Genomic DNA, 16766 nt, shown 5'->3' with positions numbered 1-16766 from the left:
TCTGCTCTGCCTGGGGGCCATCTGCAGCCCCCACAGCAATGCAGCCCCAGGAGATGAATCTCGACGAGTCAAGGCTCAGACAAGCCACATTCCATGACCACCCCCTGATTTCCAAAGGGAAGGAGAGGGGGCAGGGATTGCACTGCACCACCTTCATCGGTTTAGTACCTCATCCCAGCCGTCTGAAACACCAGCTGACCCCAGGTAATGCTCACCCTTCCCAAACACCCACAGCAGTTCTCATCTCCCCAGCCTGCTGGGGAAGGACGGGGCAGGATCCAGCCCTCCCTGCCCGGAGCTGGTGCCCTGTCTGTCCGTAACTCCTAGAATCGTGTTCCCTCACACCCCCAGCATGTTCCCTCGTCATTCCTACCCAGGTCCCCCAGACCCACCTCACTCCACACCCCAAACCTGTCCCCAGACAAAGCTCCTGCACTGCCACCACATCCAGCATATCCCACCTCCCCTCCGGTTCTTCACCCCCAAATCCTCACCTGCATCAGACCTACCCTAAATCCCTTTCCCTGTCGCTTCCGAGGTTCTGCCCTCTTGTTTCCCCAAACGCATTATTCCCCGGATTTCAACCACAGCAGGTCAGAGCCCTGCTCCTCTTTCTCCGGACCCTTCCTGTGAGCAGCACCCACACCCAGCACCCCAGAACCTGCCTGTGGACTCAGCACCCGGATCCAGTACCCGAGCAGACAGAGCCAGCATTCCAAACCTCGCTTGTGGACCCCAACCAAGACCCGGCACTCCAGATCCAACAACCCAACCCTGCCTGTGGACTCAGCAGCCGGACCCAGCACCCTTAATCCTGCCTGCGGACTCAGCAGCTGGGATCCAGCACTACAAGCCCTACCTGCAGAGCCATACCCGACCCTGAGCCAGCACGCCAGGACTTACCAAGCGATTCAACACCCGCACTCAGCGCTCCAGATCCTGCCCGTGGGCTGATCACCCGGCCCCAGCCGTGTGCGCGCAGTACCCGCACCCCGCGCACGACCGACCCAGCTCCCGAATCCTGCCCGCGGACGCGGCGCCCAAACCCGGCACTCCCCTGGCCCGCGGACCCGCGCCCGCCCCGAACGCCGCCGCTCGCGGCCCCTCCGTGCTTGCCTGGCGCGGTGGCGCAGCCGGTGCGGGCGGTACGGCGGGCAGGGGCACGGTTCGGCCGGGCTCGGCTCGGCTCGGCTCGCGGCGCAGCCCGGCTCGGCTGTGGCGGCCCCGCCGTGCGGACCGAGCCTCGCCGGGCTCCGCAGCGCCCCCTGCCGGCAGCGCCGAGCGTGGGGGCTCGGCCCTCAGCGTGGGGCCGTGAAGAGGAGGAGGAAGAGGAGGAGGAGGGGAGGGGAGCAGGGCCGGCCCTGCCTGCGTTGCATGGAAGCAGGTGGCAGCACGTCCCTCGGCAGAGTCGCGGCAGGCAGGGACGGGATGCAGCCCCCAACACGTAGGGTGGGCCGGGGGCTCACTCAGCACAGGTGGTTTGCATGATGCAGCCCCCAAAAGCCCGTGTGAATTCCCTTTGCAAAGTCAGAGAGGCAAAGGACTGATATTGTGGACTTAGTACTGTGAAAAAGCATGACTGAACACGGATAAGTGCCATCCTACTCTGCCAGCACAGCAAGCACATGCTACCTGTACCATCATGCCAAAACCCCAGCCAGAGGCGCCTATGTCAGCACAGCACAGCCCCCCACCAGTGCCATGGTGCTCACTAAGGTGTCTTGCCCCTCAAAGTCACCCCAGCACCCTGCACTGCACGCCTGGGTCAGGCGCTGCACCCCATCTTCTCCCCGCTCTCAGCACGCCTCGCCATTCACGCATGGCGGAAGGTTGTTTGGAAACACAGGCAGGTAATGGTTTCTCTGGGGCCCTGTGTGGAGCCTTTTTATCCTGGGTGGCTTCTGCAGCTCCTCCCCATGTGGAGGAGCTGCCAAGTCCAGGCCTGTGTTTGCTTTCCTTTCGTAAGCTTCCAGCACCTGGCCAACCCTCCCTCCTCAACCCTCACAGCAGCAGCAGCAGGCCTCCCAAAACCAAACCCTGAGCCAACATTGTGTGTAATCAGCAGGTTGGATCTAGGGCAGTTGGAAATCAGCTGGAGCAGGAGGTGGGGAAATGCTGTACCTGTGTACGCTGAATTGCAGCTCTCTTGAGCTGGCAGGGTGGCTGGGTGATGCCAGCCTGTGGTCACAAAGCCATGTGGTGCCCAGTCCCAGCACCATCGCCTCTGGATGCCAGTTCATCCCCTCCGCTCCACACCAGCCCGTCCCAGGGGTGAGGTCTCCAGGAAGGGGACAAAGACCACCCCAACCCCACACCCTGCAGACCTGGAGCCAGACCCATAGCAGGGCATAGGGCTGAGCAGGTTGTGCTACAGCTGCTGAGCATTGTTTGGGGGTGAGGGTCAGCCCTAGCTGAGATTCCACCACCTTCTGGACCTCAAGGGTCAGTAAAGATGGCAGGGCCAGGGTGATCCTGTGGGGAGCCTGACTAACAGGCCATTCCCAGGGCCTCTGAATGCCAGGATCCTGCCTCCTGCAAACACTGTAGGTGGGAGGGAGGCTAACAGAGGTTTGAATCCCCCAGCCCTCACCCACCAATGGGTCTCAGCTGAGGAGGCACCATCCTAGTGCTCTTAATGACAGGTGGTTCTGTCACCCTTGCACACACTCCCCAAGCAGCCACCACCCGCTCTCCCAGCATGACATCCCAAGGCCCATTCCTTGTCCCCACTCTCAGAGCAGACGCTACCCACCTCCTGGAGCACTTCCTGCCTCCCCACCCTCGCCTTCTCTGTGCTCCAGAGGCTAATTACCATTTCCTCCTGTCCTTGGGCAAAACCCCAGCGTCTCCTCCGCGTCTCGCCCCTCTGCCCACCCTGCGGAAGTGGGAGGCCCACGCACCGGGAGCCAGGCAGGGACAAGAGCCCGGCAGGGACGTTCTTGGCCAGCCTGTCTCACCTAGGTATGGGGTGCTCAGGTGCTGCAAGGCAGCTGGTCCTCCACATCCTCTCCAAACCCCATTCCCTACCTCAGCAGAGGCACAGCTGGAGTCTGTGGGGCCACTTATGGGGAGAGCTGGTCCATGAGCGCTGGGGAAGGGGTGCCAGGGCTGGGACAGCGCTGCCCAAAGCTCCCCCTTACCCGGGGCACTGTACCCATCCCATCCTGCAGCAGCACTCCCTGCCTCCCACACGGCTGGAAGCCGAAGCCAGCACAAATTGGAGCTTCGTTAGCTGCTGGCCTTGCAGCAGGATAATTAGTGCGTGAGTGCAGAGCGAGCCGAGCCTGGCGCGACCAGCACTGGGCTTTTACAGGCCCGAGCTTGCGAGGCTTTAATTAATTAACACGAGTCATTGGCAGCTGGAAACAGATCTATTTTCAGAGCTTTGCCTGCTCTGCTGCCCCCATGAGATTAACTGAAGGAATTTAGGGCTCCAAGAAGTTGAAGGCCAGGACCTTCCCCTTCTTTGCATGGTTTTCCCAAGAGTCAGAGAGGCACTTTTCCAGGCAGCAGGAGCCCAAACAGACCCAACCGTCTCCTGTGCTTGTATCCCTCATATCCATGCATTGGTTCTGCTAAGCAGGAAGGTCTGGCTCTGCTTCAACCCTAGCCCGGAGCCAGGAAGGTGCTGGAAGGGGAATTTCCTATCAGGGCAGCTCTAGAAGCAAAGAATCATTAAGGTTGGAAGCGATCTCCAAGGTCATTGAGTCCAACCTTTGACCAAAAAAGACCTGATCAACAAAACCACAGCACTAAGTGCCATGTCCAGTCAATTCTTGAACATCTTCTGGGATGTTGACCCCACCACTTCCCTGTGCAGTCCATTCCAATACTTAACAACACTTAGAGGGAATAAATTCTTCATGATGTCCAACTTGAACCTCCGCTGGTGCAGCTTGAGGCCATTTCCTCTTGTCCTATGGGAGAAAATGCTGACCCTCACCTTGCTACAACCTCCTTTCAGGCAATTGTAGAGAGTGACACGGTCTCTCCAGAACATCCTTTTCTCCAGGTTAAACAACCCTAGCTCCATCATCTGCTCCCGATAGGATTTACAGCCCTACAACTCCTATCCCAGCCCAAAGCAGGGGACCCTTTGAGTCACGACATGGTGCCTCGGGAAACCCCCCTCCCCAAAACCATGCCAGATTTTGTCTGTAGTGCTCTCTCCCTGTTACTCCAAATAGCCTTTAGGAAAAGGAAATGTTTTGTGCCCTCATCACCAGCCCAGAGACTGGTTACTGTTTAATTTCTTATTGTTGTCACTTAAACACTGTGCCCCACAGAGAGAGGACCGAGTAGAGCAGGCTCTGCCGTGTCACAACCCCACCCGTGCATGGGCCAGCTGCCCAGCACAGCACAGCCCCACCACTCCAGCACACGGCAGAAGCAGGCAGATGCCAAGAGCCAGCATTTCTGAGTTCACCTGTTTCTGCCACACCACTCTACCTGTGGCAGCCAGCAGAAAAGCTTACAGACAGCCCCTCTCACCCCCCAGATGCCCAGGGAGCCAGGGCAAAGCCATGGCAGCTCTCATGTTTCACTTGGCACCACAGCCCCATCCCAGCCGGCATCCCAAATGATGCGAGGAATTATAACAGGGCCAGGACACCGTGAAATATTGATGGGATTAGCGCGGATCAGCTCTCCCAGCACGCAGGCTGCGCTCGCCCCGAGCGGGGAGATGCGACCTGCCCGCACTCAGGTTGCAGCTCAGCTCCCAGGGCAGCAGCACTGCCAGCTGCTCCCTGCCAGAGACACTTCCCCAGGCAGCACAGCCTTCAGCCTTCCTGCAGGGCCGTGCAGACCCCTCAGAGCACACAGTGATGTGATTCAGGGTGCTTAATGCATGACGCTGCTGTGCCTCGAGTGCCTCAAGGCTGCTGGGGACGAGCCATTGTCTGGCTTGGCTGTAGCTCTGCACCAACACTCACCCTGGGCCCCAAGGGACCCTCACCCTGCCTGCAGTCTCAAAGTGCCAGCCCCCAGCCCTCTTGCCCCCTCTCAGGCTTATCCTGCACAACCAAGATCTTATGGATGTCCCACACACAGGGGTGTCCAGGGTGGCTGTCAGAAGACCCCACACTCCCCACTGATCTGTGTCCCCTCTCCCACGACTGGAAACCAGGTTTGGTCAGACAGAGGATTTCATTATGGATCAGAGAGGTGTAAAGACAATTTAGCAAGCAGGATCAAATAGCAGCCAGGATTAACTTAGAAATACATTGGCAGGGTGCACACCATGGCAGCAGCAAGTCACAAAGGGTTCTCTTTTGGGATTGCAGCACTAGCAAGGCATTGGTGCACATCAAACCCATGGGTTGACCAGGATCCCCAGCATTTGGTAGGAAACTGCTTCCTACTGCTCAGCAGTACCTGCAGCCTGTCTTTCCCTTGCCCCAGGTAAGAAAACTGAGATAAAGCTCCAGATCTGGGATTTGGTTTGCCAGCCTCTGTAGTCCGAGAGGCAGCAGGCATCCAACCATTTCAAGCTCCTCTCCAGACTGGTTTAAAAGTCAGCTGGGAGTTACAAAATCACGGTGCTCCAGCCGCTGGGGTTTATGAAACCCACAAAGGAGTTGTGAAACTCAGGCTAGGGCCGTGCCAGCCCACACCACAGCGAGAGGCTTGTTATAAAGGCAAAACCACCAGCGGAAAAACGGGTACTTTCCCCTTCTGACATGAGAAAGTAACAAGCAAAACAGCCTTTCTCCAGGCCCCTCCATCCTTCAGCTACGCTGTGAGATCTGCACTGCTGCTTTACCTGCCTCCATGGAAAAAAAGCCCCATGGGGAGCACAACAGCCCCACGCCACAGGGGAGTGGGGAAACCTCATCAGTCTCCTTTGTCCCCCCCACAGGAGCAGCCTGCCCAGATTCCAGGCCGGCAGATCTGTGTGGAGCAGAGGAACAGAAAAGACCACATGGTGTTGCCTGGACTCTGACAGCAGCACTTGGGGCTTCCCAGCAGCTGAGTACACACTCACCAGGCTTGGCTTTGATTCTTGAGAGCATCACGGACTCATCAAGCCAAGTGTCATGCTCCACAGATTAGCCCCGGGAAAAAAAATATTCCAATGGGCACAGAGCATGAAAGGCTTGGGAGCCTCTTCCCTTCAAGTCATTGAGCAAACTTTCCAAACCACTGTTTCTTCAGGCTGAGAGCCAGCGGGGAAAATTACAATTGCAGAAGAATTTGTCTGAGAAAGTTATAAGGAGATGGAAAAAGGCAGGGGCAGACCAGAAGAGCCAGCCTGTGCTGCAGCCCCTCCAGCCCAAGGCTCAGCTTCAGGGAGGGATGGGACATTTTCCCCCAGCTCAGTACAGAGCAGAGTTGCTGCCTCCACTTCCTGCAAGATCACATGCAGCGTTTCTCCTCCCATAAATGCTTGGCAGTGGAAATTGGGATGTTCTGCCCAAGGCCATTTGTTGATGAAGGCTGCCAGGTGCCGGCAGCCCCAGCCGCAGAGCCAAGCACCGTGCCAGGGCAAATTTTCTCAAGGGAGAAGCGGCTGAGTCACAGCAGCTCCGATCCGTTCCCACAAGCCCGGCTGCGAGAGGCGCACGGGAGTTCAGGGAGGACAGGCGCTCCACAGCGAGCTGGCAGGCTCGGGTTGGTTTGCTTGTCTGCAAACCTCTCTAAGCCAGCGGAAAGCATCTCTCTGGCTCCGGATCTGTCGGCAGCGTGCCCTCGGGGAAGGGCTGGTGAGACTGCGGGAGGGCAGGGTCCTGACCTGCCTTTCAACCAAGGCAGAGCTGCTTTGGGATGCTCCTGCAGCATGAGGGGGAAATGCCAGCAGGCACTGGGAGTTCCATTAGAAAATGGAGTTTTGAAGCTCATTGTGGGGTCTTGTCCCAGCTCTGGGGCAGGAGCAGGACAAAGGTGGCTGCACACAGGGAAGAGACAGAGGCATAGCACCAGGGGAAGTGATTTGCTGGACATTGACAACCCCTCTGCCCATGATCCCAGCTGCTCCCAGTAAAAGCAGGCAGGCTCCAGCCTGGCCAGGGAGCACAGGGGTGTCTCTCTCTGTTTCTGCAGTGGGCCCCAGACCCTGTGTTTCCCCTGCATGGCAGGTCAGGTCTCTGCCACACACTGCCTAGAGCAGCACAAATCCATGGGGCTGCCCGAGGGATGGGATAAGACTGGTGGCTATTAAAAGCTGCCTTTTGGGTGAGCCAAGCTGCATCCCCCAGAGCTGGAGCCAGGAAGGTGTTGTGGCCCCCAGCATCCACCCCTTGGGCCAAGGCACCAGACAGGATCCATGTCCCCATGACTTCACCTTTTTGCTCTCTGTGTCACTGTGCCCAAGCAACCTCTGTCCCAGCCCTGCCTCCTCCAGCCAAGTGCTTGGATGGTCCATGGGCATCCCACCCCTCCTTCCCAGGCACCAAACCCCTACACTGCTGTCTCTGCCACCAAAGAAGAAACAACCCCAGCAGTGCAGTAAATAACCCCCCCACACAGCAGAGCACTGGCAAGCAGAGCCGGGCACATCCATCACTCTCGCAGTTTTTCTTCAGCTCTGACACTTTGATAGGGGCGAGGGGGTGGGGAAGGAAAGGAGCTTCCAAAATTTATGAGCTAGGATTTAAAAATACAGTCTCCCAGAAGCACTGCAAAACCCAGAGATGGTGAAGGCGAGTGGCTTAGAAGTTGCTTTTGGAAATGAATGCAAAAGCTGTGCCTGCCTTGGAAAGAGGGACTGGAGAGACCTGCATGGCTGATGTCACAAACCACGGCCCCAGTGGGATCATTTTGCATGTCACAGCTCTCCGTGCTGTGCATTACAAGTAAAGTGCAAGGTAGAGGTAACAAATGATGGGCTAAAATCCCTGCAGCCCAAAGGGTAATGTCGCCCTCAGTGCAGACAGGATTTGGAGACTGTCACCTTCAATCTCCCAGTTTCTCCTCTACATCCCTGACCTTCCACTGGTACATGCATAGCCAGCCTTCCAGCCCTTTTGGAAACAGATCCCCTTCATGCAAAGAAAAGAGCTTGTAGCTGTAAATTTAGCTGAAAACATCTCTGCCACAGGGAATCACGTATCAAAAAATAAAGCTAAATGAATGTCAGGAAGAGCAACCACAATATTGGAGTCCTTGGTCTTTACAGATGGACTGTCCCTCAGCAGGGTGCTGCAGAATTAACAGCTGAAAAATGTTACCCAGTCATTAAAAACATCTAAAAGTAATTTAGGCTGAGTGACAATGATGCTCAAAGCAAGTTGTTTGTGGAGATAAAATGAGCTATTTCAAGCTTGCCTTTTGTTGAAGTTTTTCTGTTGAAGTGGGAAAGGACTGAAAAACGCTGAGCTGACAGCCTTGCCAGCAGAGCCCTGGTGCTATGGCAGCGCTGTGAGGAGCATCACCATGAGCTGCTCTGATCCCCCCTGCCATCACTCTCCCATATTCCCTGCAAGGATGCTCAGAAAGGTCCGGGAAGATGGTCCCCGGGGCCACCACAGCATCTCTGCTGCATCACAGTGCCATTTATGATGATGGTTTTGCTATGGAAACATCTCCTCCTAACAACAGATCTGTCAGCACATGTACCAAAAGCAGACCAGCATTCATTACATGGTAATTTCTGCTACCCTGTGATGGAGGCGAGGGACTTATCCTTCCCATGCTTTTCTTAAAAAAAACAGAACAAAAAAACAACAAAAAAAAAACCAACAAAAACCCAACAAAACTGAACAATGCGAATATCTGGGTTCACCCATCAACAGCATGGCATGAGCCCAGGGTTCCTCTAAAATCTTCTCGTAAGCATATTTTTGGTGGGCTCTTTGGACACACAGAGCACTTCAATGCCCAGTGTTAAATATTTCAGGTGAAACATAACTCCTCTAAGTGCAGTCAGCCTTACTCTGAAGCTTCAATTCAGTGGGATTTCCCAGCAGCCTTCAGGAATTGATTTGCTTCTTGCTGGTACCTTCTCTCTGTGCTGTTCAGCTAAGTTAATGTATTCCAAAACCTGATTTTTTTTTCCTCCCCCTACATAATCAGATTTTTGGAGGCTGCAGTGAGATGCCTCACAAGCAGTTTTTGTCCTTAGGTGTTTTCTGAGCAGGCTGCATCCATCACGTCCTGGTGCTTTAGCACATCTCTGTATGAACAGTTCATTCGGGAGTCAGCTGAATTCCTTTGATTCATGTTCCTGCATATCCATATAGCTAATTTACCTTTATTAAAAGAAAAAAAAAAAAAAAAGAAAAAAGGGGAGCTATTAAGAAGGACAGTGTCAAGGCCAGCAGAGCAAGTGCTGGAGGGCTGGGTTAATGAGCGGCGTGGTTGCTGCTGTCCAAGTGCCCAGGCTGGCTGGAGCCAGGAGCTGCTGCCCCAGCAAGGCTGACTCAGTCCCTCACTGGGCAGACACAGGCTGCAGGGCCCTGCACTCCCCTTTGGAGTAGTCCCTATGCTTTGGGGTCCATGGTGAACCTCACTTGCTCCAGCCTTCTCCCTGGTATTTTCCAGAGGATGGGCCCTGTGTGTGTTCAGCTTGGGCCAAGCACTGTGCCCAGCCCAAGCTGCATCCCTGTGCTTTGGGGGGAAGGTGGAACACGACTATGGATAAATGGATTTGCCCTCACATCTCACAGGAAGATCACTCTGTTCAGTCCCATGGGCCAGACAAGGATGCTGTCCCTCTGCTGCCTGTGCCAGCAAGGTCACTGAGCTGTGCCCTGGCAAGGACACTTCCAAGGAGAGGGAGCAGGGATTTGCAAGACGCTCATCACAATCATTTATTCTTGTCATTTCTGACCCTCAGGGTAGGAAGAACATCAGAGCACTGCAGGCACAAAACAACAAGCTTTGTAGGTCATATCAGCGTGTAAAGTACCATTAGGAACCACAGCACGAAGCATGAATAATACTTTCTTTATTCCATCATATACCTCAACGCCCTTTAAATAAATGCAAATGGTTTTTTGTGGACGAGGTTTGTACGAGATGCCTGCTCAGGGACTCAGGGCTGAAATGGAGCTGGAGCAGTAATTTTGCTCTCCCCCTGACAAGTCAGAGTGTCCTCAGCGCTATCTGATAGGCTTAGTGACAGTCCAAGCCAACCCAGGCAGAAGAGCCAGGAGAACACTGTAAATCTTCCTCGCAGAGATTTATGCTCTACCCATTAAACCAGAACCACAAAACACACATCCTTCCATGCTACCCTCCTCTCTCTGAAGGACACCAAGGCAGGAAAAAACTTTGAAGGACTCCAAGCCTGGAAAGGGACCTTCAAGAGCCAATCACATCGTTTCTGAAAAGCCACCAACAGTCACAGCCTCGACGGCTTAAATCCTAAAATCCTTTCAGCAAATTATGACCTCGATTACTAAAAATGATCAGATAACGCAAAGGCAGAGAGAGATGCGCAGTGAGTCATCGCCCCCAAGCACTTGAGCTCCCTTTGGTCTCAGCTGGAGTGGGGTGAGGTTGCCCCCAAGAGGCAAATCTGACACAGCGAGTAGAGAGGAAAATGCTGAATTGTGCTCTAGTGGTACCACATAGGAAAAGATTTTTTTAAAAAAAAATCTCCTCATCTGCTCTTATTTGTACTTCTCCCTACATCTTTGGATGGGGTGGGAGGGGAGAGGAAGGAGGTCAACTCTGGCATGTGGCTGGCTGTGTTCTGCTGGAGTTCCTGAACCACACAACTCGTTTTCCTAGTCTGGCTCACAGGGTCATTAGAAAGATCAAAAAATGTCACTGAGTTTTCTTCAGCCAAATGAAACATTTGACCCCATACACCTCACTAGGCTCCTTCAGAGCAAGGGCTGGCACCACTTTCAACAGCAACTTCTGTCTCAGGAGTGGATGGAGAGACAGAATGGTGGACACGATGGACTGCCTGGAAACTGAGAGATGACATGAAATCCCTCGGCTGTTCACGTAAAGCATACAGGCATTAACAGCACACTGGACCAAATCCTAGTACCTTGCAGGAGGTGAAGGAATGGGGCAGACATCTGGGATATCTCCCCAGCACATGCTCCACCCTCCAGGGATCAGCAGCCGGAGCTTTCTCAGCCAGGGAGAACGGCTTTCATTTCACAGATCCCTGCTGCATTTTTCTGCCATAAAATGCTCTTTGAACCTCTAAGCTTTTAGCATCCACATCCTGAGGCAAGCAGATCCCCAGCTCCTGTCTCCTTTTGTTTGCTTTGAGCTTTCCTGTTAATAAAAGAACTATGGAGTCTGAAGCCGTATGACAGAGCGCCATTGAATGGCTTCTCCTTATTTGCCCTTTTTCAGGCCGATTGTTGAGCTCTCCATCTTACTTTTCAACATTACAACTATTTCAGAGAGATGCAGCCGACTTAGGGCCACTGCAATTTATTCCTGTCCTTTACACACACACAGAGACACCCTCACAAAGGGCTAAACCTGTGACATAACCACAGATTTAACCATTCCTGCAGCTGCTTTTCAAGAGGACACAGATCAAACACCAAACCCCCCGGGGTACTCACTGCTCCTGCAGCAGGCTCCTTGTGGGTCCCCTGTCCTGCTCAGCCGGAGAACATTCCTGCATCCCCAGCAGCAGCGCCCGCTGCAGCACCTCAGCTCCCTGTCAGCTCCAAACTGGAAGCGTCATCTCCAAAATTACTGTTGCGCTGCCTCCTGCCAGACTCTTAATTAGAGGAAGGCTGACACAGTTTCTCAGCAAACGGCGTTCGCATACTGCGGGAAAAACAGAATGAGGGCAAGAGGAAAAATGGGCTAATCAGAGAATCAACTGGAGGGAAAAACACGTTGCATTGTCCAAGCCTTGCCATAACAATGCTGGAGCACAAAATACTGAGGGGGAAAAATGGGTTAGTACACAGGGGAGGCAGGCAGTGCTTCACAAAGGTGAAGGAGAGCTGACATGCAGTGCAGCAGCTCAGCATCCTCACCTGGCAGGCCTCTCCCCACAGCCTGCTCAGGGCAAAGGGACACGCTCAGTTTCCAGCATGCAGATCAATGTGTCTGAGAGCCTGGGCGATGCTGTCTGCGGAGCCCACGGCTGCTCTGCACGATTTACACTGCCTTTATAAAAGCCTGCAGTGTGAATAAAGCATGAAACTGGATGCCTTGCCCCACTCTCCCCACCACTGCCCCTGGCAGCTTGAAGCTATTGTTTTTGTTTCAGCTGCAGCCTGGCGGTCAGTCCGGAGAGGAAGGGGACCCTCTGCTCCTGCATCTGCCCCGAGAGCCAGGAGTTCCAGCAAGCCTCGGGAGGAGAGAGCCTGAAACCCAGAGGCAAAGCCCCGGAGCCTGTGTGCCCACCCCAGCCCAGAGCGCTCACTGCTCCGGTGAAGGAGCCCCCGCAGCACAAAAGCTGCACAAATCCATTTACCCTTTGTGCTCCTCTCTGCGAGAGGGAAGGAGCATCATTCGCCCGGCTTCAGGCAGCTTCAGCCGCAAATGCAAACCCAAAGGGAAGCACTGGGACAAGGGTGTGTGAAAATGGCCCCTTTATCCACCCCCACACACCATGCGGGCCAAACCTGCCTTGAAAAGTTTTGGGTTTCCCCCCAGGCTGATGGCAAAGGCGCTTTGATGACAATGAAGGGAACAATTCCAGTGGAGTTTCCATCCCCTCCCCTGTGACCTCCCTACAGGGAACGGGGAGGTGGCAGGGAAGCTGAAGGAGGTGAAACATTAGCAGCATCTCACCACGCAGAGACAAGGGAGGCATTCAAAAAAGTACTACATATCCAAACGCCACTTAAAAGCAGCCTTAAAGCATAGGACTGACTTTCTCCAAACAGATCAAAATATCAAGATGGAAGATGCAAATGTTTTTCTTCACTCCTCACCCAGCCTTGCTTTTGCTACCAGATAAAATACTCCCTTTCAAATTCCTGACTGTAAAGGCGAGGAAGCGCTGGCTGAAAAAAGCATCAGGAGGCAAAACTAAAAGCCTCTCTGCAAAGAGAAGCCCTTCAAGGAATTCACTTTTCCTAGGATCCTTCCCACCAGCAGCCCACGCCATTCCCCAGCACTGAAAGCCCTTTTCAACACGTGATAAGAAGGGGCCCTGCCAGTAAAGCTGGCAAAATATCCACAAGGCAAAACATGAAGGTATTTCACAGCCTGGGGGGAATATGGGGAAAAGGGCAATTAAAGGAATTTTGATAAGTTAAACCACAAGGAATAAGCTAAATCCACTAATGATTGTCTGACCCCTCTGGGCAGCTCCTTTGGAGCTCCTCAGCAGCTGCTTAGGCTCCTACAAGCTCATCAAGCCTCTTCCCTGCTCAAAGACAGCCAGTCCCAAGAGCCTTTTCTCTCTTTCTGGATGCAGAAAGCAGCACTAATATGCCAGTGCAAACAGCTGCCCCTCGGGCAGAGACAGAGGGCAGTTTTCCCACTGGGGAACTTTAGGCAAGAGGCAGCTTTCCAGAAGCTCACAAACCCAAGGAATAGGACCCCAGAAAAATTAGGAGGGTCATCTTCAGCAGAAACCTTTCTGATTTGCCTTTCTCAGTAAAACAAAAAGTCACAACCACCACAAACCAACAGAAGACAAACCAACAAAACACAAACCCCAAGCCAGGGATACTGTGCTACACATACAGCTCCCCTGGGAACGAAAACAAACAGAACACCAGTATTAGTACTGGAGCTCCAGTATTCCTGCTAGTGACAGGATGGGCAGAGGAACCCAGCTACCTGGAAGTACTTGCCTGAATCTCCACAGCAGCAGAGTCTGTTGCAGCCCCTGCACCCAAATGTTGGCCCCAGGACTGGTCCTGGGCAGTGCTGAGCACAGACATCTCTCATGGAGACAGACCTGGCTTTCTGTGCTCAGAAAACCAGCACAGCAATTTTATTCTGAAACACTTGCCAGTTTCCCATATGTGAATGAACCCTCAGTATTAAGTCTTTTTCCACACTGAAATCCTACCTCTAAAATGCCTTTGCAGCAATCTAACCAGATCCTCCACCAATAACAACAACACACTTCAAATATTCCAGTCACGTGCTTTTCCCAAAGACATCCTCAACTAAATCATTATCTTGGGGACTTCAGAGAGTTCCTGCAGCTGCTGCATCAATGAAATGTCCTACTGACCTTCAGCCAGATCTACCTGCATATCATTAATCACTTCTGAAATCCCCATCCATTACCAAGTTCCATAACAGGAACAGTTATGGAATATGAGATGCACAAATAGTTTCACTGCTAGGTTTCTTCAACTTTAAAACCAGAATTGTTTGGGTTATTTTAAGCCATAGAGAGGCTTGTCAGAAAATTAAAGGAAAAAAAAAAGGCAAGGAGCTACAAACATATTTTACAACCAGACTTTAATTTTTTTTTCCTGTTGTTACTGCAATAAAGTGCACCTACTTCCACATGAAATGCGATACTTTGGCTCTTAATATAGCCAAGCCAGTATCAAAAGATAGACCTCAAGTGCAAAATGCTTCTCTGAAGACATCCAAAGCAGTTAAGACCTTTAGTGTGCAACAACCTTTTGCAGGAAAAGGAAACAGCCTTTTCCAATGCATGTACGTCCTGGCTGAGGAACAGCAAATGAGTTGGCAAAACACAAGGGCAGCAGGTTTGCTATTTCACTGCCAGGACCCTCTTGTAAAGACCCTGTAGTGATGCTTGGGAATCATCTCTGTAAGGATTCTGATGAGCACCAATTTAACCCACACCTAGACCTCAGCTCTTGAGGAATTACTGCTCAGCTACAGAACAGATGGAAGAGAAATCCAGACCAAGCAGGAGTGGGGGAAGAGGGAAAGTGCTGGAACAGGCATTAAGCATGAAAACACAGGAGTGGCTGAGCTGAGAATGATTTCAAGACTGTCTCCATCTATAATGAGCTAATCAGCTGTGAAACCAAGAATTGTAATATGTGCCATAAGAATAAAATAGGACCTGTGGCCATTTGTTTTTTTGTGAAACAGAGCCCATTTTCTCTGGGGACATTTAACTAAAAAGGAGTGTCTGGTTTTATTTTTTCATTGTTCTGTTAAATGAAAGTAAATATCAAAGTGGCTATTTTGTGTGGAAAAACTCTCAGCAGTTTCAACATGCTTTGAACTGCAGTACAAAAGCTGTTCATCTAAACTCCTCCCCTTTTTGTCTTCAAAATATACAGGCCAGCAATGTCAACTTTACACCGTAAGAAAATATATACACATTAAATACAGTAAACATTCCACATTTTTTTACCTTTATACAATATTAGTGAAAAAAATAAAAACATTAATAAAATGACATACAATATATTCAAAGTAAGCAACTGTTACAAGAGGGAAGGCAGATGAGCTATCCAAGAGCAAAAGATGACATTGACATAGCAGTGTGACACTTGAAAAAAAATAACATTTAGTAGGAATTTGCAAATCTAATAGATTTCCTCTAAGATGTGTCCATTCTATACCAATTCTTTTATATGTAATACACATAATTAAATTTGAAGGTCTTGTAGTTGGCAGGTTTTTTAAGCCTTATTTTACATTCTTATCATACAGAATTCCATACAAGACAGAGCAATCTACAAGAATTAAAACAGTATTCTAAAATACACATGTTGACGTTATTAAAAATCTCTTATTATGGGAATCCCCATTGGTGTTTTTACCCAATAACTGAACTTTTTCTTCCTATTACATCCATTCCACAGACAAACCACAGTGTAAGATTTAAGTGATTGCATTTGTACAGAGAGCACAAAAGGAGATCACATCTTCCTCTGCTTATTTCATAAACAGCTCCTGGAGCTTTGAGCACATATTGTCTGTGCAGCAGGACTTCACACCAAGGAATTCAGTCATCATATGGCTTTCACAGTCCTACAAAGGTGAGCCAAATGCTGTTCTCTAATCTCCACTGAGATGATATTTTATTCTCCGTTTAAAGAAGGTGCAACTGCTGTATTTTGTATTTTTAAGAGACACTGGATGTTGATACCAATTCTGCTTTGCAGATTACCATGATTCAGCCCACATCTGAATGAATTCAGCCCACACTTCCTCACCTGCTCACAACAGGGGAGGTCCAACACTCCTCCTGAACTCAGATTTCATGTCACAGGGCAGTTCTTTCTCAGCCAACCTAAACAATGCTTGCAGGTATGTGCTGGCAAGAAAATAAATACTTACTGTTATCAAATAGGTCCTGTGATTAACAAGGGAAACAAGAAAACTTCCCTCAGCTTTCAATATAGTAAAGTATTTCTAGCCAGTTCTGATAGGGCTGTAGGAACAGCTGAGGTTTTTCAGTTGATCCACTTCAATTTTTCAGAAGTAGAGTACTTGTAGTAAAAAACAATGTTGGTCAAATCAGATTCTCATGTGTCTAGAGCTTGTCTGAATCAAGCTCAAGTTCTTACTCAGGTGACTGATTTCTTCTGTTCCAAACAAGGTGAAGCTCCATTCATTCTACATCCTCCTTGATTTCAGTTTCTGCTAGTTTCCCTTAACTAGGCAAGATTTCATTAATCTGGCACCCAGAAGTCATGCAGTTTTCCCTAGAGAAAAAAACCAAATTAGCATACAAGTCAGAAATTCAGTGTCAGAAGAAATTAGTAGAGTAGGCAAGTGCTTAGCTTGGGAGCACCACAATGTGCTGGAATTTTATTCTGAAACACTTGCCAGTTTCCCATACATGAATCAACCGCAAATACCTCCAAAGAAACAATACTGAAAGAGCCACCTTGTTACCAACTTTCATTAATTTCTAAGCAGATTCTGTAGCCATGTGTTACATGTGTCACTTCTTGCTCTGGAGTGCTCAGAACATAAAATATCACACA

At 51.2% G+C, this 16766-nt stretch overlaps 2 protein-coding genes across 4 annotated transcripts in view; both read right to left on the bottom strand.

Annotated features, from left to right (window-relative positions):
* Positions 1–11641, bottom strand: part of SEMA4G (semaphorin 4G) — a 28664-nt gene extending 17023 nt beyond the window's left edge. For both annotated transcript variants that reach the window (XM_054276830.1, XM_054276832.1), the window contains exon 1: positions 11478–11641. The gene's annotated coding sequence lies outside the window, so the exon portion shown is untranslated. The remainder of the gene's footprint in view (positions 1–11477) is intronic.
* Positions 11642–15379: 3738 nt separating this feature from the next.
* Positions 15380–16766, bottom strand: part of SLF2 (SMC5-SMC6 complex localization factor 2) — a 28520-nt gene continuing 27133 nt past the window's right edge. For both annotated transcript variants that reach the window (XM_054277247.1, XM_054277248.1), the window contains exon 20: positions 15380–16481. In XM_054277247.1, the coding sequence (XP_054133222.1) occupies positions 16449–16481 (33 nt within the window). In that variant the 3' untranslated portion in view covers positions 15380–16448. The remainder of the gene's footprint in view (positions 16482–16766) is intronic.

Source organism: Melozone crissalis, unplaced genomic scaffold (genome assembly GCF_028551555.1).
Source record: "Melozone crissalis strain CALT ecotype California unplaced genomic scaffold, PUWL_Pcris_2 ptg000019l_1, whole genome shotgun sequence".
NCBI lineage: Eukaryota > Metazoa > Chordata > Aves > Passeriformes > Passerellidae > Melozone > Melozone crissalis.
This window is presented reverse-complemented; position numbering and strand designations above follow the sequence as displayed.